The sequence below is a fragment of the Sapajus apella genome, unplaced genomic scaffold, assembly GCF_009761245.1.
Source record: "Sapajus apella isolate SASKATOON/1434 unplaced genomic scaffold, GSC_monkey_1.0 scaffold18, whole genome shotgun sequence".
NCBI classification, from domain to species: Eukaryota; Metazoa; Chordata; class Mammalia; order Primates; family Cebidae; genus Sapajus; species Sapajus apella.
In genome coordinates this window covers 5,182,665-5,208,090 of record NW_022436958.1, presented here as the reverse complement: position 1 = coordinate 5,208,090, position 25,426 = coordinate 5,182,665, and the positions used below count along the sequence as shown (strand labels likewise).

General features: G+C 34.8%; 1 protein-coding gene across 2 annotated transcripts in view; it reads left to right on the top strand.

Moving 5' to 3' along the window:
- LRP1B (LDL receptor related protein 1B) overlaps positions 1–25,426 on the top strand; it is a 1,894,725-nt gene that overhangs the window by 1,057,525 nt on the left and 811,774 nt on the right. For both annotated transcript variants that reach the window (XM_032286208.1, XM_032286207.1), the window contains exons 8-10: positions 12,973–13,195; positions 16,200–16,371; positions 20,010–20,153. In XM_032286208.1, coding sequence (XP_032142099.1) covers positions 12,973–13,195; positions 16,200–16,371; positions 20,010–20,153 — 539 coding nt within the window. The remainder of the gene's footprint in view (positions 1–12,972; positions 13,196–16,199; positions 16,372–20,009; positions 20,154–25,426) is intronic.

The window sequence follows — 25,426 nt, the reverse complement described above, 5'->3', positions numbered from 1 at the left end:
ATAATTCTGGATACTGTATTAGTTAAGGTTCTATCAAGGAAACAGAGCTAGTAAGACACGTAAATATAGAGAGATTTCTTATAAGAAATTGGCTTAGGCACTTGGAAGTCTGGCTAGTTAGACTGAAATCTATAGGGCAGGCAATCGGGAAGGGAAGGCTGGAACTTTTGGGGAAGAGCTGATGCAGTAATCTACAGATAGAACTTCTTCCTCAGGAAATAATAGTTCTGCTCTTAAATTCTTTCCACTGATTAAATCAGGACCTCCAAGGTATAGAGGATCATCATGTCTACTTTAAGGCAACTGACTATAGGTACTAAATACTTTCAAAACAGCACCTAGATTAGTGTTTCGGTGACTGTGGACTAAATCTTGCCAAATTAATATATAGACTGAATATCATAGAATATGGTATTAGAGAAAGCAAAGACATGAAGACTAGGCAGCAAACAATAATCTAAGATCTTTACAGGAAGAATTCTACTCCAAGTGTGATTAAAACAATCTGTTCTCTTTGAAAAACTACATATAATGAATTGCAAAAATTGGGATAAAATTACCATTATTGCGTAGCCTACTATTTTAATTCTTTGACTATGAGACTAACAAGAGCTTGTTACCAGAGATTGCATCCACCTATGAATTAACAGTCTGCAGAGCTACCTGTCTCAGTCATCCCTGAGTATTCATAAATTCAAAAGCATCTTTATCTTCAGTGGTCTTGCTTTGTATTTTCTCTAGCAGTGTAGGCCAGGTGTTTTATAATTTCCTGTTGTAGTCTCAGAACCTAGGATCTAGTTTTCTGGAAAGAAATTAATAAAGAGCCAGGGAAGAGAGGGCTGGTTAAAAAATATTTTCAATATTTTGCCATTTTTAATAAGGTTACAGTAAATAACTTGGTATATGTGTTGTTTCTTATTTGTTAAGATGCATCTTCATGATGAATTTTAGAAATAAGAATTGCTGGATCAAATGGTAAATGAATATTTAATTTTGTTAGATACTGCCAAATTTCCCACCACAGTGATTATAGGAATTGGAGATTTCAGCAGGCTCTCCTGGTGGTTATTATGCACAATAAAGTTTAAGAATCACTATTTTAGAGCATGGACATTTACCTTTTCAAGTATCCTCTTGCCCGAAAAATGCACCTGTAGGAATATGTAATTGCTGGCATACCTTCCAAACACAGCCCTACACAGCTGGTTGCTGATGGAACCCCTGAAGCTCATCCTGGTCAAGAAACCCTGGCCTAGAAGCATTTGCAATTATCAAAATGCATGTTTTGCCAACAGAGTGAGGACAGTTGCTTCCCTTCACCAGCTTCATTTGGCCTTTTTAGTCTTAACCACACTTAGCCTGAGTTTGATACTGCCTTCCTGCCTAAAACGAAACCAAGAAATTTAGATAAACCATCGTAAAGAAATTATTACTTTACAGAACTTTTGCCTTACTTTTTTCTAAGTACATCTGTCCCTTGCGGCAAGGACAGTGAGCTTTAAACAAAGAAATCTTGATCTTTCCACAGTATGATTTAATCTATATAATCATATGATTTTATCATCACTGAAATAGAATTGCACAATATGTTCCAACATCAAAATGAGATGTGTACACAAATATAAACAATAAATAATATAAAAGAAAGCTGTACTGTAGTTAACGTTTCATTTTTCAACGCTTTTTTCCTCCATTTAGTAAGACTTTGAAATAGAAATTGACAGTTGAGCTAACTGGTAATTAGCATAGCAGTGAACCAGGTTTGTCCAGTATTTCACAACTTCGTGGGTACTTACCTTAGTCACTTCTGAGACAGCCATCTGTGTTATTTCAGCTCAGAACAATGCCCTTACAAATCAATAGGATTTTCTTCAGTGCAGAAATTAGGTTACACAACTCTGTATATCTCAAAGAGCAACTTTTGAAATTCTAATATATTACATCAAATATTTTACCGTTCCACATGAATCATGTAAATTGAGCATGGGCTTTTGAATACTGGTATTCTGCAAACTGATTCCTGAAGGAGTCCTAAGATAGCAGTGCCCTTGGTCATGAAAAGTAATATGCCAAAACATGAACTCTGTTCTTTGTGTTAAATGGAATGACACCTTGAGATCTTATAAAACAGAAGACTTATTGAGAAAAATATGAAGGCACACTAAGTTAAAAATATATTTTGTGAAAATTAATATTATATTGGAATGTGCTGTCTCTACTCAATTCCTTGTCTCCATTCAGTTTTAAATATGAAATCCTATTGACTCAGGCTCCAAAATATTTTCTGAATCTCTCTCCTCTTTTCCATTTCTACTTTCTACATTAGTGCATAAATACCAAACTGGTATCTCCCTAACCAGTTGCCCAACACTTTTAATCCACCCTCCTCACAGGGGACGGTATTATATTCTTAAAATTTAGGTTGCTTATATAAATATCGTACTTTAAAGTAAACAAAGAAGGAAAACTTGTGCTAGATTTGAGATCTAGTCTAAGCCTTTTAGGAATACATCCAAGTCCTGTTATAATCTGATATCTATAGGTGAAACGAAGTGAATATTGAATAAATGCCATTAAAGATGAAAATTGGCCCGATACAGGCATACTCAAATCTAACCCGGAACTAATCACTACTCCTTACAAGTTCTCCAAGGGAACTGTATGCAAAAAGAACAATGGAAACCAAGTGAACAAAGTAATAATTTACTATTAGTTAGTAATGTAGGCCTGAAATATAATTCCAGTGAGCTATGCTGGAATAATCTGGAAAACATATTTTTCTATGCTAGAATGGCCTTATCCATATTTTTCACCCTTCAATCTAACTTCAACTCTGAGTCTTATATCTTATTATTCCAAAATGAGGAAGTTAATAAGGAACCTGCCACAGGCCAGATGAAAAAAATTGTATATATGTAACATATGTGTTATATGCATGTATAATATATACTTTATATATGTATATAGATATAGAAAAATAAAGAGAGAGAAATTAGTATGTCCAGACATATAGCTAAGTTCTAAGCATATAATACTGAATAAAGCTAATGTGGCCTCTTGGAAGTTATAATCTAGGTTTTAAACAACTTTATATGTGTGTGTATCTATTTTATGCAAGTAAAATTAGAAATAGTGTTATAAAAATACAGAATTCCATGAGATTATATCAGGTAGACCTAACTGATATTGGAAAACCAGAAAGGATTTTTCACAGGAACTGACATGTAAGTTGAAAACTAAAGCCAAGATTGGAAAAACATAGCAGACATTAATTTTTAGGTGAAGGGAAAATATATACAAAGTGCAGAGAGGGAGGAAATGCTTGGATTATTTAAGGAACAGAAAGACAGCCAAGGTACTAGAAATAGAGAAGAACACCACTGGATGTCCAAGGTGTTAGGAGTGAGGACATACACCACTAGATGAAACTGGAGAGAGATACAGAAATCAGCTGATGCTCACCATTGTTAGTAATATTAGGAATGTAAGGTTGAATTCCTATTTTTCTCAGCAGTTACAGTGAGGTTTATAACATGTAATCCTTTTTTCATGTTAATGTGGTCTCTTTGGCTATTATGAGAAAAATGGCTTAAGAAACAGATGAGGTGTAAGTTCCCAAGCAGCGGATGACAGGTACTTGGTTTAGGAAACAGGAGCAGAGAAAGAGATAATTACACAGATTTGAGATGTACACTGAAGATATAACTGGCAAGATGTGGTGATAAGTCGGACGCAGAAGATACAGTAGAAGGTATGAGGGATGAATGCCTGGTTTCTGGAATAAGCCATTGGGTAGAAGGAGGCATTTTCTGCCACAATGAAGAAAAATGTAGGAACAGATTTGGAGAGAAGCAGCAGGGATTTAATACTAGGTATGTTACATTTGAGGTATCCAAAAGAATCTCAGCTAAAATGTCAACCAAATAACTGCACTTATGAGTTAGAAGTTCAGGTGACAGACTAGAATATTAGCCAGTTATTGTAATTTTAGTGAAAGTCATAGAAACTTTCAAGATTGTCTATGAAATAATTTAAAGATTTTAAGACTGAACCTGAGGTACTCCATTATGAGAATTCTGGACCTGATATACAAAGAAGAGGTGGAGAAAGTAATTGAAGAAGTCAGGTAGGAAGAAAACCAAGAGAGTGCTAAGAGAGAAAAAATGCCAAGAAGGAGAAAGTGATGAATTTGGCCTGATGCTGAGGACAGGTCATAAAAGGAGGCTACAGAAAGTCTGTGAATTTAACCACATAAAAATAATTCATAACTTCTTTAAAAAAATGGAATGGCAATGTTGGAGGATGTGTCAATGTGGGATGAAGTATGCTTAAGGGGAGGAATGAAGTCGGCTTGTTTGAAAAATTCTTTGCAGAAGTTTGGATGTGAATGGAGCATGGAGATAAAGGACTATAAATGGAGGGTGGTTTAAGGTTAAGAGAAAAATTTTATTGGTTTTACGATGATAAATAGTAAAGCAATTTGTATGACGAATGTGACATTTAGTAGAAAAGGAGAAGTTGAAGATGCAGAAGGAAGGGGGATAGTTGCTGAAGCCAAGTCTTTAAGAAAGAGATGGACTGAGTATGTATTTCTGCCCCTCACTGGACTAAACAAAAAGAGAGGATGCTTGCTTCTGTCTTACAAGAGGAGAGGAAAAAATAATTGATCTAGAAATAGAGAGGTTTTAGTCGGGGCTGTAAGAAAACAAAGATTGCCTTTCTGTATTCTCTAATTTCTGCAGACAGAAAGAGGAAGGACTATTCTTCTGGAGTTGAGAAATGTGGGGTGAAGTGAATCAAAGGGCTGGGGCAGTAGAGAAAAAATGAGAAAGAAAAGTTGAAGGCTGGAGAGAACATTGACAGAGTCAATGGGGACAGAGTCACAATGACGTACAAAAGTGTTGCAGTGGGAGCACCCGAGACTGATCGTAAAGGGACAGTCAAGCGGCAGGGTGAGATTCTCTGTGTGGTTGGAGAGATAGATAATTTCTAGTGATGACAAACAGCATGCTATTTCTCACCATGGGAATCTGTGGTTGAAGTGTACTGGAAATAAAAGGTGATAGGCACAGAGGAGGGCCAGTAAACAACCGATAAAGTTTTGGATTAATTATCCTGTAGGCATTTCAATGTCTACAGAATACTGACTTCCCAGGTTTTGAGTGGTCAAAAACACAGAAACCTGGGTACTGAAATTAAAAAAAAAAAAAAAAAAGATATACAAGAATCAGAGGATTGTAGATGATTCTTCAAGGATGGATGCTGTCAGTGATACAACCAGTTTGTGAGACTGTCACAAAACAGTGGATTTTACCAATTGAGCATAATATTCTGGAACACTTAGAGTATAATCAGGATATTGTGGAGTCTGATCATGGAGTGAAAGTTTCAGAGTACAGATCAGAAGCATTTAGGTAGGAAGAGAGGACGTTGGGCTGTATCAGTGGGCAAAATGTTAGCCTGTCCAGCACTTTAAGCAGAGACTTGTGTAAACAAGGGTAAGAACATTGCAAGATTTAGTCCTGATATTATCTAAGACAGAGGTGGGTTTATAGAGTTTCAACTACAACCTAAGAATGAGGGATGCCTGGCAGTCAAAATGTTAGGTCAGTGTGTCATTACCTTTTAGGCAGTTAGATTTGGCAGCTGCAGTGAAGTGTAGCTATAGGTGACAGGAATGAGCAAGTAAACATAAACCAAATGGTTCTTTTCTTAGAGAATAGCGGTGTGCAGTAAGGAAGGTGATGTAGTGATGGATCATAAACAAATCACGTTGTACCAGCCTTTCTCTTGGCGATAAAGCCTAGACTCCACCTCAGACAATGACAGTCTAGGGAGAAGAGATGATTAAGCATTTTTCCCACCATGTTTCAAACTACATTAGACATTGATGAAATACCTATGTGACATGGATAAAAAGAAAATATAAATCAATAATAAAAATGTGCAAATCTCTCTATTTCTCCACATTTTTAGTGCTCTACTTTTACAATGTCAGGTTTCTTACTTGCCAAGTTAAATCCTGGCTCTCAGATTATGGAAAACGAAAGGCAAACTGAAAGAAAGACCTAAAAGACTAATTTGTTTCCATGATAAAAAGGTGAATGAGAGGCAGTGTTGGGGTGAAGTGGGGATAAGGATGGCCTACATTTGTATTTGCCAGAGTTCAGCCAGCTCGATTAGGGAATGACATTTGAAAGTCCTTGGTTTGAGTAATATATTGAATTTAAAAGAGATAAAAATAATTTTTCTAAATTGCTGTTCCTTATTAACATTCTTCTTTCTAACATTTTCTCTAGACACTGCAGAAAAGATTTAAGATGTTTTCAATTTAGGCCAAAATAATATTTCTTCTTAAATATCATTTTGACCCAGTGCCAAAATGGGTTATGAGGTTTACATGTGAAAATTACAAAATAAGTCCTTAGAGTTAAAATTTTAATATAAAATATTTCCTACAGTAGTATGATGTTGATATAGGAGTTAAAAATAAATTATTTAGGCAGAGAGTGAGGGTAAGGAAATTCTCGGTAAGGTTTTCCCTTTAATGAAAAGCGGCCCCAAATCATTTTCTTTTCTAACAATGAGCAGCCTGTAAAATCAAGCTGCAGACATAGACAAGAAAGCTGTAAGCTTGAATGGGTGAATGCTGGCAACTCTGCCAGTAGGAAAAGGCTACTGGGACTAGGCATGTTCAAAATGGTAGCACCATCTTTCCTTTATCTTCTGAACCACGTGTGCATTAGGAGCGGACAACACCTGGCTGGCCAGGCAAAGACCCAATTTGCATAATAAGATCAGGGTGGGGGGGCCAGCTTCCACTCGCACTGTGCAAATGTCACACCTGGTCCGACCAATCGTTGGGCCCTATGTAAATCAGATACCGCCTCTTCAAGCCTGTCTATAAAATGCTGTACATTCTTCTGCGGGCTAGAAGTCCCATTCAAGCACCCTTCTTTCTTCCTCCTTTCTTTTCTTTGCCTACTAACCCTCCACTCCTAAACCCACTTCTTGTATGTCTGTGTCCTCGATTCCCTTGGTGTGAGACTATGAACCTTGGGTATTTACTCTGGACAATGACACCACTTCAATGTTAGCTTGTTCAAAATCTTTAGAACACAATTCTCTGAATCTTAAAATAGAACATTAAAAAATATGGGGGTTTAGTCATGAGATTTTGGCTTCCAAATATAGACACTTATTAAGTTTGCTCAAATAAAAAGATATTTCTTTCCAGAGTGGAATCAAGTAATCTGTGTTCACAGATCTAAGGACAGCAAATAAAGATGGACTTCCTGGGGCTTAGAGAATTCCTCACTCAAGGAAGACATGACTTCTTCCCTCTTGCCTCTCATAGACCCTTTACTTTGATACACAGGCTCCGATATTTTTTCTCTTACCCCACCACCTCACTACCAGTTCACCTTATCTATTTTTCAGCAGCTATACATTAGGTGGACCCTATACTTTGTGGTTCGGATTATTGAGAGAAAGGGTCCCAGTGACTCCGCTCAGCCCATGGGATTCGATTGAATCCCATCTTCATTCTTGGTCTAAGTATCCCTGAAAAGGGAGGATAGGAATGGTATTGCACTATTGCACCTAGGGCTGCCCCTCTCAGAACCACTAAGTGGGGCAGGTTTAGGTAAATAATGATGTTGAATGGGTCTGCCACATTGCCAGACATATCCAGTACATGTGCACTTTTGAAGGAATCACTAGTGGGAATGTTTCCAGAATATAGACTAGCCAGCTGACAGTGGGAGTCTATATGTCAGGTTTAATTTTCGTGTGTTTATGTATAAACTGAAAACCAAGAACAAGAGAGATTTTTCAAACAAAAGCAAAATCCCCAAACAAGTAAAGATCAATAAATAACTGTCTTGAATAGTCTTGGTGAGACAGACAAAATAGCTTATTTATCCACATGCTTTAAGTTGCAGGAACTAATAGAATTTGAATTTAAACTTCTTATTTCAAAGACTCCTGACTCTTTCAGATTTGCAATTGCATTTTAGAATTACAATGCTAAATATTTAATATTCCTAAATTCTAAATATGCCTCACTCTATATAATGTGGAAAATTACTTTCTTGTTCAATTTTTGTACAATGTACAATGGAATAAAAAATGAAGTTATATTACTATTGATGCTATCTGGATAACACTAAGTTTCTATAAAAACAAGAAAAATAATGAAGTTCCTAATGCAAACCTTTGTGAGGAAAATATGTATTATTTTCCAGAAATAAAATAGAATGCAGTTTCTTCATTAACACATAATTAATAAACATGGAGAGTTTGCCAGTCCCCAATCACATAAATGATTTTTGAAATCTGGCCGTATTTGGCTCCCTACTATCATGTTACGTCCCTCTTACCTAGTCCCCATTTTGTATCTTGTTATGTAAAATACCTTGTTTTTTTTTAACTTCATTTCAAAAAATCTTGTTGTGTAACCTAACTTTTTTAAAAGTTAAAACGAATGGTAAATCATTTCATCTTGAGAGCTTTTTGAAAATTTCTAAATTCCATCAGTAAATTATAAACCACGTTTAAGAATGAAGGACAGGGACTGACTATGTACGTAAAGGACATGGACAGAACTTTGATGTATTTAAATTCCCTTTTTTTTTTTTTTTTTGAGTTAAAGTACAGAAGCATCATTTAAAATGGTTATCACCGGCAAAAGTAATTCTTATTTTTATCAGCTAAAAAAATACATGCTTTAAGATGTCAGTATGAGTAACAATTGCTTTGCTTTAAGGTATAGGGATGATTGGAGTCATAACTCTGTAAGCACAGTGCTCTATCACTGTCCATGAGAGCTCCCTTTGTGACTTTTGATTTATGTTAGGCAAGTTTACCAATAATACTTGAAGTTTCTTACTCTCCTCAACTGTATAAAACTTATATATCTGTAGTCAAACAGGGCTGCTTATATAATCAGAAAGATGTCAGACAAAAACAGTTTCCCACACCTGATGAGCTAATGATGCCAAAACAATAAAACCCTATTTACTGGAGAAGCTGAATTATGAAAATAAGGAACGGGATGAATAATCGAAAATTCGAAAGAAATGTTGTTTTCCTTTGTGAGCTGATAGTTAAACATCTTAGAAATAGAGACAGTTGTTGGAATATTGGTTTCTTCTATTATTAAATTTTGTTAGTGGAAACTAGAATGACATTTAAAAATAAATGTAGAAGAGAACAGAAATCTCAATTTTATTGCCCTTTTTTGCTGCATCATAAAAAAAAAAGTTGATAACACAGGTAAGACTTTTAAAGTATTAATACTGCAATCCTAATGGATTGGGGCCTAGGGCAGAACTGGGACTGGTCTCCACAATCTACCATGAGTTTGCCAGGCAGAGCACTAAACTGGGGGCCCTGCTGTACTACAGCCAACATAGGATACTTGGTTCCTGGTGAAAGGAGATGCTTAAAAAGAGACTGAGGACCCTGGAAGTTAAGAGACTTAAGTGTTCAGAAAACATCAGATATGATGGAATGAATGGGATTCCAAAGCACCATTGTAATTCCTTTTTGTGTAACTTTTGGGGTGAATCACAGACTTCCCCACCGTTTCTAAGCCCTAGGGGTAGTAACAATGAAGTGCAAAATCATTGCATTTCAGTTCAGAAGGCATAACGTCATCTAATTATGAGAAAAATCAGGCAAATATCAAATTGGAATATTCTTCAAAACAACTCTTATCTTCTCTTTGGAAATATTAACATCATGAACAACAAAGGAAAGCTGAAGAATTTCTCAAGATTAAAGGAGTCGAGAGAGAAAAGGCGGTTAAATACAATGTATGATGTTGAATTAGATTCTGAATCAGAATTTTTTTGATAAAGAATATTATCTGTCAAAAGGCAAATTTTGAATAAGGTCTGTACATTGTATACATTGTTAAAAATATGAGAGATATACTGTGGTTATGCAAGATAATATCCTTGTCCTTCTTAACCTTATTAAGAGATGGATGCTGAAGTATTTAGGAATAGTCATGATGCCTACAATTTACTCTGAAAAGGCTCAATGAGTATATAAAGCAGCCAGTGGAACAAAATGTGAACAACTGGTGAATCTAGGTGAAGGGTATAGGCATTCATTCTATTACTCTTAAAAATTAAAAATTTTGTGTAAGCTTGAAATTCCAAATAACAAGTTTTTCAAAAAGGTGTGACATTTTTGGCTTCAGCAATGACTAACCATAAGGGCTTTGAGCCTGGTTCGTCTGTAAAATACAAATAATCTGCTACTTTTGTCTCTCAGGGAAATCATAAGGATCCATGAAATCATGGAGTTTACAGAGCACTATTTACTTTTCTATGATTTGGGAAAACATTTTATAGAAAAGAAGAGAGTGATTTTTAACCCAAAAACGTTTATATCACAAATGACATAGTTGGATTTTAAATATTTTAAAACCTTATCTTGTGTTTACCAATTATAATACAGCCATGACTCCGCTAAAGAATGCCCTGGCAATGAAACAGAGAAAACCGTAACAGAAAATTTAAAGCTAAAATTAAACACAGCTAAAAACAGTCACTCAAATTTTATATAATCATGTGACTATAGGTACTCAATAGTTGTGGCTTTATGATCATGCTGCTATTATTTTTTAGAACACTTCAATTTTTTTGCATTTCAATTAAAAGTGAACAGAGCTCATCATAGAAATCTGAAGTCTGAGAAGGTTCAATTTTCATCAGTCATATATTTACATGCTTTTTTTTCATACTTGGCAGAAACATAGAGAGTTGTCTCAATCAGTTTTATCATGATTTAGAAAAAATGTAAGAATGAATTGTAATACATTCATTCTTTTAATAGAAGGCCAAAATCAATAAAATTTTTCTTGAAAGAATAATTTACATTTTCTGAACTCCTTCATCATCATCTGGTTCACTCTTCCTCCATAAATAAACTTCCCAAACAGAAGTAGCAAAAATTACTACTATTTTACTGAATATCAGATTCAGTGACATTTTCTTAATCAATATATATTCTTCTTTTTTGTTTTGTAAAGTGATTGACCCAGTGAGCAACTCCATTTTTCATCCTGAAACTTTTGTCTTTTAGATGTCTATGAACATTTGTGTTACCGCTAACCTCTGATCTCCTTTATTCTTATTTCTCTAATAGCAAGCCTCCAAGGTTCTTGTCTAAGACTCTCTTTTTTTCAGGGATCGGGGGATCACATCCAGTTAAGTCATCTCAAGATGACTTTAGAGAAGGCTTGATCTTCAAACTCACCTTTCTCCTTCAGTACCATGTAGACAGTTGCAATTGCCTGCTTCATAATGCTATCTCACATAGTATCTACATGTCACATGATAGCCAGAACCGCTATTTCTCCATGCCCAAAGTCAAATTACCTGCACACCAATTCCTCTTCACCTCTGTGAAATGAACCAGTGGGAAAAGAAAAATAAAAAAGGAGAGATATTATGAGAAAGAGTTTCATGTAACAAGAATAATGAACACTGTTCTACAGTAAGGAAGACTGAAGCAGGGTACTCCTTATAAAAACAGCATAGCTATGAACAAATGGATTTATAAGTGAAGAAAACAGATGCAGGATGGAAGCAGGAAGAGAGAGAGTGAAGAGGGAATTCCGTGTGCCTGCCAAGCGGTGATTTGATCATTTAGCATGACAATGAAACTGCAGGATATGCTGTTTTATTTATTTTTCACTAGAACAGAAAGATCTTCACCTAAATAGAAATCACGTGAAAAAATCATTTTTTAACTTATGATAAACTAATATTTCAAGAATATTTTGGGACATATATACTTTAAATAAAATCTGGCTTGTACTACTACCAATAATAAGCACTAATGTTTAAAATTAGTCAATGTCTCCCACAGCAGAAAGAGCTAAATTAAAATTAAAGTTTAAATAATATGTTTAAGCTTGAAAGATACCCCATACTGTTAGATAATGCAAGAATGTTGAGAAAAGTAACTAAAAACTAATTCACCAAGTTTGTAAAATTAAATATTCTATACTCTAGGTAATCTTAATATTACTCAGTCACTGTAAATCAGATTATTCTAGAGATTGTATTTAAGTCAAGGCAAGATGTTCTTCTATTTACAAATGTAATTTAGTCTCATGAGTGGGTAATCTTGTTACATATTGTCAGGTTAATTAAAATTGATTTGTGTTTACTAAACATAGTGAATACTAATCAAATAGTAGACACTGAAGTGTTGGAGTTACATTTAAACCTTTGACAGACGTCGTTAGTGCTGCATGAAAGAATTTGTTGTCTCAGAGCTCAACAACATTACTTTTCAGCCTTTTCTCCAAAATAAATATTAAGACAAAATGAGGAGAAATTTTTTTAAATTAAATTTTGTGATTTGGGAATATTTGGGAGAATTTGGGATAAGTTTGGGTGTGGGATTGATTATTTATGTTTTATTTCTTTTGCTACAAATAGCACATTTGCCTTTCCATCTGCTTAATTCCATTCCAGGTTTGCTATTCTCTACCACTCATAGCATCACTGAGCTCCACATAATAACTTTTATAGGAGACAAACATTACCAAGCATTTTGAAAAGCAGGTTGAAGATAAAGGCTGATAGCTCACGTGCCCTGGCCTGGTGACTTGGCTCACTTCTGAAGCTTACATTGAATGTGGTCGATCTGCAACAGTTCTATGAGGCTTAAAGAAACATTTCTCCTAATACAAATATAAACCCACTATAATCATTCGTTTTGGGGAAATTTTACAGTTGTTGGTTAACCTGCTCCCTTATGCCCTGCAATATTCATTAGCAGATTTCTCTGTTTATAAGTGATATTATATGGAAATTGTTATGGGAAGCTAACAGATGTAATCACTGAAATAAATTAGAAGGAAAAGTTCTGTTTTTTACAGATGGTTCCATCAAATGTACTTCCCTCCCCCCCACCCCACTTTAACATTTAGTTTTCTTTCAACAGAAAACTTTTCTTTACTGACTACGGGAATGTCGCCAAAGTGGAGAGATGTGACATGGATGGGATGAACAGAACAAGGATAATTGATTCAAAGACAGAGCAGCCAGCTGCACTGGCACTAGACCTAGTCAACAAATTGGTTTACTGGGTAGATCTTTACTTGGACTATGTGGGAGTAGTGGACTATCAAGGAAAAAATAGATACACTATCATTCAAGGCAGACAAGTAAGTACAATTTTGTTAGAAAACTCTCCTAAGGGTAATAAAATAAAAGGAATAATACTAAAAAGAATACCAAAATTTATAATATTGAAAATTTGTTGTGAAGTCGAGCTGCAATGAGTCATAAAAGTTATAGTATTTTTCCTATTTTGGAGAATGCTCTTTTCACAGTGATATTGTGATATTTCCACACTATTGGAGATGGTTTTCTTGCTCTTTCTCCCTTCTATTAAAAACAGAGAAAACAAACAAGTAAACAAATATGAAACAAAAAGGGCAGAAATGCTATATTAGCAAGAAAGAAAAGTACTAAAATAGGTCAGATGTTATGGCTTGTTTACTAAAAACTAACTTAAGTAGTTCATTCATGAGGAGCTGAACCATCATCTGACCCATGTGGCATTGGAGATATTTGGCTAAGAAAATCAAATGCCTGTTCACAAAAGTATCTTTATTATTTTAATAGGTTTGAATAAATTTTGACGTCTGATGTATTCAAGCACTTCCTTAAAAAAACATTCTGTGAAAGTCAGGAAGGTCAAAATTCTTCCTAAATGTGTTACTTTTTACTTTGCCAAATTACACCAGTTTTGCAAACAACACTCAGTGAATGCCTAAAACAGATATCTAAGTAGAAATCAGCCTTATTTACTAGAATACTTTTAAAAATCCGATTTTATCTCACTGATTGAACTTATGTGAGATTCTTAGTCTATGGAGCTGAAATATGTGAATCTTGGATTCTTTAGCAATGCAAGACAGGTATATTCTGTAATTATCCTTTAAAGTTACTTTTACTTTCTAATCAGCTTTTAAAATGAAATCCTTTCTCCTTCCTCGACAGATAAAGAGGTGCAGTAATCCATTTGGGGTGGTGGTGGGGGGAAACCTGTTCAATATTAAAGGTGGGCCAGTGCTTTCTCTCTCACCTTCAACTGCCCCCAAAATCTTGATTCCTTTCAAAACTCTTAGTTATGACCTTAGAGGATCTGATCTCTGAGATGATTATGATGGCCCTTCTCTTTACTTATTTGCAATAAAAAAAATTAAACCTTGTTACACAGATAAGGAGTTCAAATAATTTTTTGCATGACTGCTTTAAGGAGTTTTGAGAGCCTTAAGTTTTTAAATATTCTTTTTTCTCCATGTCTATTGCCTCTGTTTTGCTCATTCCCTAAACATATGCTAAGTCTGCCACTACATAATCCAACATGGGTACAGTTTTTGAAGTATTGAGGCTGAAGGCAAAATGGTTTACCTACTGCTCCAGGCTTCCCCTCCCTCTGCTGGGGGGGTAATTAACAGAGACGTTTATTTTAGGGGAAACAGTCTTTTCTGAAGGGAGACAGGGAGGCAGTGAGTGAATTTTATGTTCACTGGATAAATATATTTTCCATCTTGACTAATTGCCTCTTACGTAGCAAGATTTTTCTCCTGGGCTATAAATTGGCAGTTATGTAGACAACAGTGATGATATCCCATCACCACAGGCTCCCAGGTTGATGGCTCCAAACACTGAGCAAAACATGCATGAGATTAATGGCGAGGGAAGAGTCTTTAGCTTGCTTGTTAATGTTTGTAGGAAAAAAGTATTACCCAAGTCAAAATTGAGCCATAGATATTTTTAGTAAATTCAATGTCAGCCAGGTGGAAAATGATCTTGGTAAATACACACATGCCTGCACCCACATGTAAGTACAATACATGCACATACTGTGGAGTAACATGTACATAGAAAAGAACTACTTAGATTACAACATGGAATAATTCTCCCTAATAATTCTTATATTTTATGTCCAACCTAAGCATGAAAAAATGAGATAAAACCCAAGAACAGCATGTAAAGTCAGTCTTCTTTCAGTCACATCTCATATAAGAAAACCAGGAATAGAAGTAATGAGTCATATATGCTGGGAAGATAAATCAAATGTTTTTGTTTAAACTATAGAACTGGCAGATTTTCTGGTTAAAATAGAACATTTTGTGATTTTGTTCTATAAGTATTTTTACAATCAAACGACACATACATTTTCAAATTTTCTTAACTGCAAATCTATGTATTAAAAGTATATAATATAATGCCAAAAGTAGTGACAGATGCTTTTTCAACAAAATCTCCACAGCAAATCAATTGGCAACTTCACTATACCCTGGAACAGAACCATTTTAAATTAAGTAAAGGAGTAGCCAAAGGCAGTGTGCCTAGCATGTGCCTTTTTATCAGAAAACCAGTACATATATTCTTCCTTGTGCTCGAGGGGAAAACTTTCTAAGTTCAAGATGTCCCTTCCCCCTCATAAACCCAATGCCTTTGCCAAAGAGAAGAGCTGGGCTGTTAACTAAGTATATGGATAGCAATAAACATAATTTTCAAAGAAACAGTTCCATTTCCCATTATAAATTGGCTTTAGCAATAACGCAATTTCTGAGTGAAATGCTGACATTTATTTACAATGATTGCAAATATGTGATTTCTTTATATATTATTTTCTGTGCTGGAGCAAGTGCTACTCTAAACATAGCTTGGGACCAAAGTATTGGATTTTGAATTTATAAAACAAATCTTCAGAGGTGCTTTCTCATTAGTCTTTTCACAGGCAGAGCTATGATTTTGTAGATTCTACATACCCATTATTATATAAACAAGTAGCCCCTAAAATATCTCGAATTATATATAACAGTGTCATAGGCATATTATTGAATATGCTTGAAAGTCTTGCTCTTACAAGCCTTTAAAAAATAAGTACTAAATATGCTGTCTTAATGACACATAAATAAAATTCTCTCCCTACATTTGGAACTGTTTTAAACACTACTGCATAATATTTTCTTCTCTAGATGAAAAGCTTTAACAGTGAAATGTTGAATTCTTTGAGTAAAAGTAAATAATATCCTTGTGGTTCTCTTGCTGTAGCCATTTTCCATACTAGTAAATTGCAATCAGTTTTTCTTTCAAATTGAAGGCTGCATAATTAAAAATCATAGTTATGCTTTGCGCTCTTTATAGGTCAGACATCTTTATGGTATAACTGTGTTTGAAGATTATTTGTATGCAACCAATTCTGATAACTACAATATTATAAGGATAAACCGATTTAATGGCACTGATATTCACTCGTTAATTAAAATAGAAAATGCTCGGGGAATCCGAATTTATCAAAAAAGAACTCAACCAGCAGGTAAGTGGCAGACTTCTTTATAACCTTCCTAATGGTAGATTGAATGGGGATATAGTCCTTGTGCTTTTGTGTGGTGTTGAAGTGAGTGAGTCATAAATTCTCTGCTTTGACAGCAAAAGTGGGCATGTCTGCTTGTTAAATGGAATAGAGCTCCCTTCACAAATCTAAATGACAAATTGTTCAGCTCCTAGTGAATCGTTTCTACAATAGAATTGAAATGATAGCTAGATTTAGATTCAGGAACGGGCTTTCAGTTGTGATGTATGCAGACAGGAAACCCAGATACTAAGGTTATTTTTTTTTCCTTTTTGGTGTCATTTTGGTAGACATATTTAAAACCAGGTGACTGCCTTGCAATTTCTGTCCAGTGTTTATTATAATCATTGGGCTCTCCTAACTTAACATTTCAATTGTTCTTTAGCATATGTTCATTAAAAAGTATTTTTTAATGAGAAGGCTGCTGTTTTTCTCAGAAAAACAAACCAGTTATTTCTATAGGAGATTAGTGATGCTGTTCATCAATACAATTTAGGTTCAATCATACATAAAATAAGAAAATATAAAAAAAATCACCAGCCAATATTTTTGTTATATTTTATGCTTACATTTCAAATTAAAACTAGTCTATAATTATTTAAGCATTAGCATATACCTAATCATGGCTGTACATTGTCACAAATATGTTTACAACAGATTCAAATTTTAAATTCTGTAGCCTTATTAGAGTTTAATATTAGGATTTATTCATTTATCAATTTTTCATGGACAATCTACTATGTTCCAGGAGCTATTCTATATATATTGTGAATACAGCAGTGAATAAAACAGACAACATATTCTTGCCTTTATGGATTTGCACTCTAGCGGAGATGCTATAATACAAAATAACTAAGTAAATTGTGTCCCATATTGGAAGGTAATAAGTGTCATAGAGAAAATAAAGACGGTAAGGAGGATAAAGAGTGTCAGGGATGGGAGCAGTCTTCAATTTTATATGGAATAGTCAGAAGAAGTTCCATTGAAAAGACGGCATTGAGTGATGACTTGAGGTATTTGAAGGAGAAAGGCATGGGGATTGGTTGTATTAGTCCATTTTCACATTGCTGATAAAGACATACCCAAGACTGGACAACTTACATTAGAAAGAGGTTTAATTGAACTTAACAGTTACATGTGGCTGGGGAAGCTTCACAATCATGGCAGAAGGCAAGAAGGAGCAAGTCACATCTTACTTACATGGATGGCAGCAGGCAGAGAGCTTGTGCAGGGAAACTCCCCTTTTTAAAACCATTGGATCTCATGAGACTTATTTGCTGTCACGAGAATAGCACAGGTAAGACCTGCCCCCATGATGCAATACCTCCCACTGGGTCCCTCCCACAACATGTGGGAATTCAAGATGAGATTTGGGTGAGGCCACAGACAAAACATATCAGGGCTATCTGGGCAACAACATTGCAGATGGTGGGATGAACAAGCCCGAAGGCCATGAGGAAAGAGCATATCTAGAATATTCAAGGAGTGGCAAGGATACGTATGTCTCTAAACCAGAATGAATGAGGAAAAGAGAGGTAGGAAATGAGGCTGGAGAAACACAGGAGGACCATAACAAGTAGGGCTCTGTAGGCTATTATAAAAAACTTGTGTTTATACTTTTAGTGAGATGGAAAGTCCTTAGAAAGCATTAGACAGAAAAATCTCATGGTATGATTAATATTTTTAAAGAACCATATGGCTAGTCTGTTGATAATAGGTAGTGAGGAGGAGAAGGATGGAATGTTACAGAGGATGATAGATTGGATCAAGATGGCAGCAGTGAAAGTGGGGAGAAATAGTGAAATTCAGAATATAGACAAATATAGAGCCAACAGAATTTTCTGATACATTACATGTGGAGTATAAATGAAAAGATAATTAAGGATGATGACAATGGACTAGCTAGAGCTGTTGAAATAATTCATTTTTTAGATGGGGAAACTAAGCATGGAGTGGGATTAGGACAAAGACAGTAAGTTTAATTTTCATGAGTTACTTTACATGTTTATTATAAATTAAAGTGAAAATATTAAGAAGATATTTAAATGTACAACTCTGGAGTTGAAGGGAGAAGTCCAGGCTTGAGATACCAATGTGAGTGTCATTGGCAGATAGGTGACATTTAAAGCCATGATGATGGATGTGAATACCAAGGAAGTAAATACAAATGGAGGAATAAGATTCCAAATAATGAGCACTGATATACTCCAACAATAAGGCAAAAACAATAGGAAAAAACAAAAGAGGAGACTGAGGTGAAGCTTCTTAAATCCAATTGACCATTGGATTTAGCAGTATGAAGCTCATTGGACTCTGACAGGGCAGTTTCAGGATGAAGTGAATACCTTAGTAGAGTGGGTTTGAGAGAGAGAGGAAGGAAAAGCCTTGTAGAAAATGATCGTTGGTAACTTTGCATAGTGTGGATGTAAGTTAGAGCAGAGAAGTGGAGAGCTAGTTGAAAGAAGGATTGTTGTGGGAACCTGAGTTAAAAGGTTTTTTTTTTTATTAGATGTAGAAATGATATTTGTATGTTAATGGGCATGATCCAATGGAAAAAGCAAAAGCGATGATGAAGGTGAGAAAGTGGAGAGCTGGTGATTAAATGAAAGGAGATGTGATCATATAAGTTGAGCGAGGTTAGAAAACAAAAACAACACTCTTGGCAGAGAAAAAGTAGGTAAAATTGCATTTCACTCATCTTTCCATTTAGAGAATGAAGAATACAAAGAGAATAAGCATAATTTTTAAAAGCATAGTAGTTTTATTATAAAGAGAATATTGCCATGGTATCCATCACCATTTCAAACAAGTGGATGAGCTCAAAGAAACATAATTACGATAATACATAAAACCTTACATATTCTGATTTTTTTTCACTTTGATTCATCTTTCTTTTCTCTTGTTCTCCATTTATTACTTTTCTTACTTTTTTGTTTACTGGTTCTTAGGTTCTTATGCTCATGAAATATTCTTCTACTCCTCAATTTCTGTATATACTCAGCCTCCACCATTTGACAACTACACACACACACACACACACACACACACACACACACATTTTATTTTGTGGTAGGAGTCTCAAAATGACAACAAACTTAAAAATTTTAAAAATATTTTGCCTCAGCACTTCTCAACAGGGTATACATAATCACGCAATCACATTTCTTCTAATTTAGGTACCCATATGATGAACTGTTTCAAAGGAAATCCTTTCTCTGCTTAACTACCTAACCTGGGATTATTTTAATGGATCTTTGTGTTCATTTTAGAAATTGGTATTTTAAAAAAGGATGAAAAGCATGTACCAAAAATATCATGTTACCTTTATTTTGCTCACCTGTGAAGAGTTTGAATTAGTATAAACAGATTTTATTTCTTAGAATTGTTTTTTTAAATGCTCACTTAGGAGGATTTTGTCAAATCCCTATCTTCTCTGTGGGGTTTAACCTCTTTTGTATTCAATTATGGTGCTCAATAGTTGAGTATACAAAATTTTGCCAAGATTCCTTTTTAACACTATAAAAATTTTTGACGTAGTGATGGACATAGTTATCTTGCCTTTGAACTTGAATTTCACACATGCTGTATTTTATTTGTTGTAGTCAGAAGCCATGCATGTGAAGTGGATCCATATGGAATGCCAGGGGGCTGTTTACACATCTGTCTACTCAGCAGCAGTTACAAAACTCGGACCTGTCGCTGCAGGACTGGCTTCAACTTGGGAAGTGATGGCAGGTCATGCAAAAGTATGTTGTTAAAATCAAACATTTTGCCAGCAGCTACCACTTCAGAATAGGATTTTAAGTATTAATTAGCAGCAACAACATCAGTCATAACATGAGACTTCATCAGGTGAAGTTTGCCTACAAATATATACAGTCCATTTTTCTCAAAATCAGTATTTTTCTTTCATGATAATATGAATGAGAAACTAACCACGCTGTAGAGTCACTAAATTTATTGATTTTAGGGAAACATATGTTGAGGAAGATTTCTAGGAAGATGCTTTCCTTAATTCCCTAAAGAATGTTTTTGAGCTAATGAGCTGGAATGATTAGTTGATCAGATTTCCTCTTACCTGAACCAATATGCTACTCCTCATAATAGGTGTGTTGCTTGGTTCAACAGAAATCCATGTATAGTGAGGCTTCACTTTATCCAGGATCACTGGGGACTGAATTCACTTCATGATTTAATTTTCAAGTAACTGAAGCGATGCTAATTAAATATCAAACATTTAATAATGTTATCAAAAATTTTCTCATCTCTTATATATATCATTGTTTTATTTTTAAAATAAGCCAGCATAACTTATTTTAATTTAAATACGGTAATAAGGATTTTTAAAATGACTTTCATAAGTTAATATTTTGTCAATAATTAGTTAAGATCTTTTCCTGGGGTCTTGATAATCAGGTATAGTAGAATGCCGCTGGTCAAAATGGTCCTAGTGGGGACTGTTGGTCTTTAAATTTTCCCCAAACACCATTATTTTTAATTTTATGATGACTGGTTTTTACAGTGTCTAGTTTGTCTTTACCTTTGTCAAAATGACAACTTTTTATTTCTGTCAGTCCTCTCTCTCTTGTCACAATCCTGCCATCTCTTCTACTCTATGGTTATGTGCTTACTGAGGACTGTGAAATTAGATTGCTAAATGTGTTAGAATTTTAAGTCTAAATGGTTAGAGTTAGAATTTTACGTCTAAATGGTTAGAGTTACTGGTAGAATATACAGTTTAAAAATGAAGAACCTAAGAGGCTAAACTATGTTAAAATGTATGCATTTTTGTACTTTGTTTACATTTTAAATTTGTATTTCTGATTTTATATTAAATGCTGAGAATGTGAAGGTAACAGGCCTCATGTTCCTAGGCCTTCTGGATAATTGAGGGTACTGAGTTTGAAGCCTCACAATAAAAGAAGTTTAGTGTGGGGGTGCATGTGTGTGTATGTAGTGTGTGTATGTAGCATTTTAAAAATTGATCTGAATGCCACTTGGGAAATATAATCACACACACACACACACACACACACACACACACACACATACATATACACACATGCATATATGCATACATAAATACATACACACATTGGAGGAAAAACGTAAGATCAGAACTGCATATTGTTCAATCATCCCTAATGTATATCCCTGGGGTGCAGTAATACTCATCAGAAGTCATTCCAGCTATTTGAAGCAGAAAGGGATTTAATGCAAATAGGTGCCTACAAAACCTTTAAAAAACCTGGACCATTGGCTTCTAGGCTGGGTCTTTGAAACATTCCCCCAAACACCATTAAACTAACCTGGCTGAAAGCTGGAACATCTACCGTACTCAGAAGCTAGGGCATCAGGAAGCCACAAATGAAAATGTTAGCTTTAAAAACATACCATTTAGCTGAGATCCAGGGATTAGAAAGTTTTCATCACAACTATCAGATACAGAGTTATGTCACATCTGATAGTCCCCAACTGGCAGAAGTAAATAAATTAATTAAATTAAATAAAAAAGATGAGGAGGGGTGAGACACCCTGTTCCTCCCCTCTTGATATGGAATGGAAAAAGACTGCTGTGGAAAAATTCAATGTCTCTGTTAGATTCATACAAGCAGAAGTGACAAAAAGGGGATCTTTGCCTCATTTCCATATTCTAAACTTGAGCTACCATAGCTGATTTTAGGTAGTTAAATGAAATCCACTACTCTTGGCTATATGAGTGTCTGTGAAATGTAATTTTTGGTATTCAATTGTCTACAGTACAAGAAGACACACTAGAAGAAACTTAAGGAGGCATTAAAAAATGCCTAGGAAATGACTGAAGAAAATAATGGGGAAAATCTTTACCATTCTTATTTAATACATACATACCTACATACATGTACAAACACTCACACATAATAAATCAATGAAGTTCTAGGTTTACTAATTACCAATTAAGACATCCATTAAAAGTAAAAACAAGGGTGGGTTTGGTGGCTCCGGCCTGTAATTTCAGCACTTTGGGAGGCTGAAGCAGGTGGATAACTTGAGCCCAGGAGTTTAAGAACAGCCTGAGCAAAATCGCAAAACCTAGTCTCAACAAAAACTACAAAAATTAGACAAGCATGGTGGCACACTCCTGTAGTCCCAGCTACCTGGGAGGCTGAAGTAGGAGGGTAGCTTGAGCCCAGGAGGCAGAGGTTGCAGTGAGCCCAGATATTAGCAAAATGGGCACTGTAAAACCAGCATTCCTGTGCATTGCTAATGGAATTAGAAGTTGATATTACAATTGATAAAGAATATAATGATCATAAAACTGACAACATCATTTGACAAGTTATCCTACCTTTGATTGAGGAAATTAAATGTATTTATAATAACAGCAACTAAGAAACAATGTAGACATCCAACCATAGATAAGCAGCTGACTACATTACATTGCTTATCTAGTAGGGAATATTATGCTGCCATTGAAAGGAATGTTTTGAGACTTTTTAGTGACTTGACAAAAAGTCATTACGGTAAAATGAATTTATACATAAGATCCCAATTTTTGAAAAATATAAAAGTATATATGTATCTAATATTGATAGAAGATACTTAGAAATGTTAATGATTTTCAAATAGATCAATATACTTTAAAATCAAATGAAGTGTTATTTTAAAATAAAATGTCCTTGACATCAGGTAGACACTGCGAGGCTATGAGGGCAATGAGGATAAGGATGCTAATGCAGTTTATTCTGTAATTTCATCTAAGAGAATGTGTGAAATGCTAAATTGAAAAAAGTATGCTTATCTCAGTATTATTCTAATGATGAAAACAGAAAACCATTTGGAAATTACAGAGTAATTCCAATAATTTTGGTAAATTATTACATATCAAACAGAAACAAGGCTTAAAATAATGCTTTAATATAGATAATAATCTTGATTCTAAGATTAGTCAATAAGAACAGAATATAAAATTGCGTGTCTACTTTGATATAAGTAAATATACATTGAAAAACTACCTACATACTTTAAATATGAGATAGTCAAACAAAAGAAAGCTATACAGCAATAAAAATGAATGAAATATGACTACAAGAAGAACGGATGAATATCAAGGATATAATAAGAATCAAATTAATCACAAAATTAACATGCAATTCAAACAGGCAGAATTAAACAATCTGCTTCTGGGAAATACACTACATATGTGCTAAAAGTCTTTTAAAAATATATAATAAACACAACAATCAGGATATTGGCTCTTTCTGAGTTGGAGAATGGATTTGGGGCACATTCATGTCTTCCAGTATACAGGAAATGTTCAGATTTGTGCTAGGCACCCGGCATTTGTTTTATTTTTATTCTTTATATATTAAAATATGATATCAGTTCCTGTCTTAGTTTGCTGAGAATGATGGCTTCCAGCTTCATCCATGTCCCTGTAAAGGACATGATCTCATTCTTTTTTATGGCTGCATAGTATTCCATGGTGTATATGTGCCACATTTTCTTTATCTAGTCTATCATTGATGAGCATTTGGGTTGGTTCCAAGTCTGCTACTGTGAACAGTGGTGCAAGAAACACACATGTGCATGTGTCTTTATAAATCATAAAGCCCCTAATGCATGTGGGGGTTTATAAATTATAAAGACAAATGCACATGTATATTTTATAATCTTTTGAGTACATACCTAAAGTGCTGGAATTGCAGGATCTCATTCCTTTAATGGCTACATACTATTCCATGGCATAAATGTACCACATTTTCTTTATTCAGTCTATCATTGATGAGCATTTTGGTTGGTTCCGTGTCTTTGCTATTGTAAAGAGTGCTGCAATAAACATATGTGTGTATAAGTGTCTTTATAGTAGAATGATTTATATTCCTTTGGGTATATACCCAGTAATGGGATTGCTGGGTCAAATGGTATTCCTGGTTCTAAATCCTTGAGGAACCACCACACTTGTAGAACAAATGTCTTCCACAATGGTTGAACTAATTTACACTCCCACCAACAGTGTAAAAATGTTTCTATTTCTCCAAAAACTTGCCAGCATCTATTGTTTCCTGACTTTTTAATAACTGCCATTTTGACTGGTGTGAGACGGTATCTAATGGGGTTTTGATTTGCATTTCTCTAATGATTAGTGATGCCGAGCTTTTTTGAATGTTTGTTGGCCACATAAATGTCTTCTTTTGAGAAGTGTCTGTTTATATTCTTTGACCACTTTTTGATGGGGTTGTTTATTTTGTTTCTTATAAATGTGTTTAAGTTCCTTGCAGATTCTGGATATTAGACCTGTGTCAGATGGGTAGATTGCAGAAATTTTCTCCCATACTGTAGGTTGCCTATTCACTCTGATGCCAGTTTCTTTTGCTGTGCTGAAGCTCTTTAGTTGAATTAGATCCCATTTGTCAACTTTGGCTTTTGTTGAAATTGCTGTTGGTGTTTTAGTCATGAAGTCTGTGCCCATGCCTATGTCTTGAATGGTATTATCTAGGTTTTCTTCTAAAGTTTTTATAGTTTCAGTTTTGCATTTAAGTCTTTAATTCATCTTGAGTTAATTTTTATATAAGGTGTAAGGTGTAACCAAACAGTGCATGTTCTCACTCATAAGTGGGAATTGAACAATGAGAACACATGAACGCAGGAAGGGAACAACACATACTGGGGCCTGTCTGGGGTGAGGTGCAAGGGGAAGGAGAGCATTAAGACAAATACCATATGGGACTTAAATGCTAGATGACGGGTTGATAGGTGCAGCAAACCACCATGGCACATGTATACTATCTGTGTAACAAACCTGCACACTCTGCACATATATCCCGTAGCTTCAAGTAAAATTTTTAAAAAAGTTATCAGTATTCTTTTATATGTATTTAATATTCAATTACAATAATTTTTAAAAAGTAATACTTTGTATTAAGTTTATAAATAATTGCTTTTTTATTATTTTCCCAATTTTAATAATATATTATTTTACTTTACTATGACTATCAATTATTGTGTGGTTATCCAAATACAACTGAGTCTTTTGTAT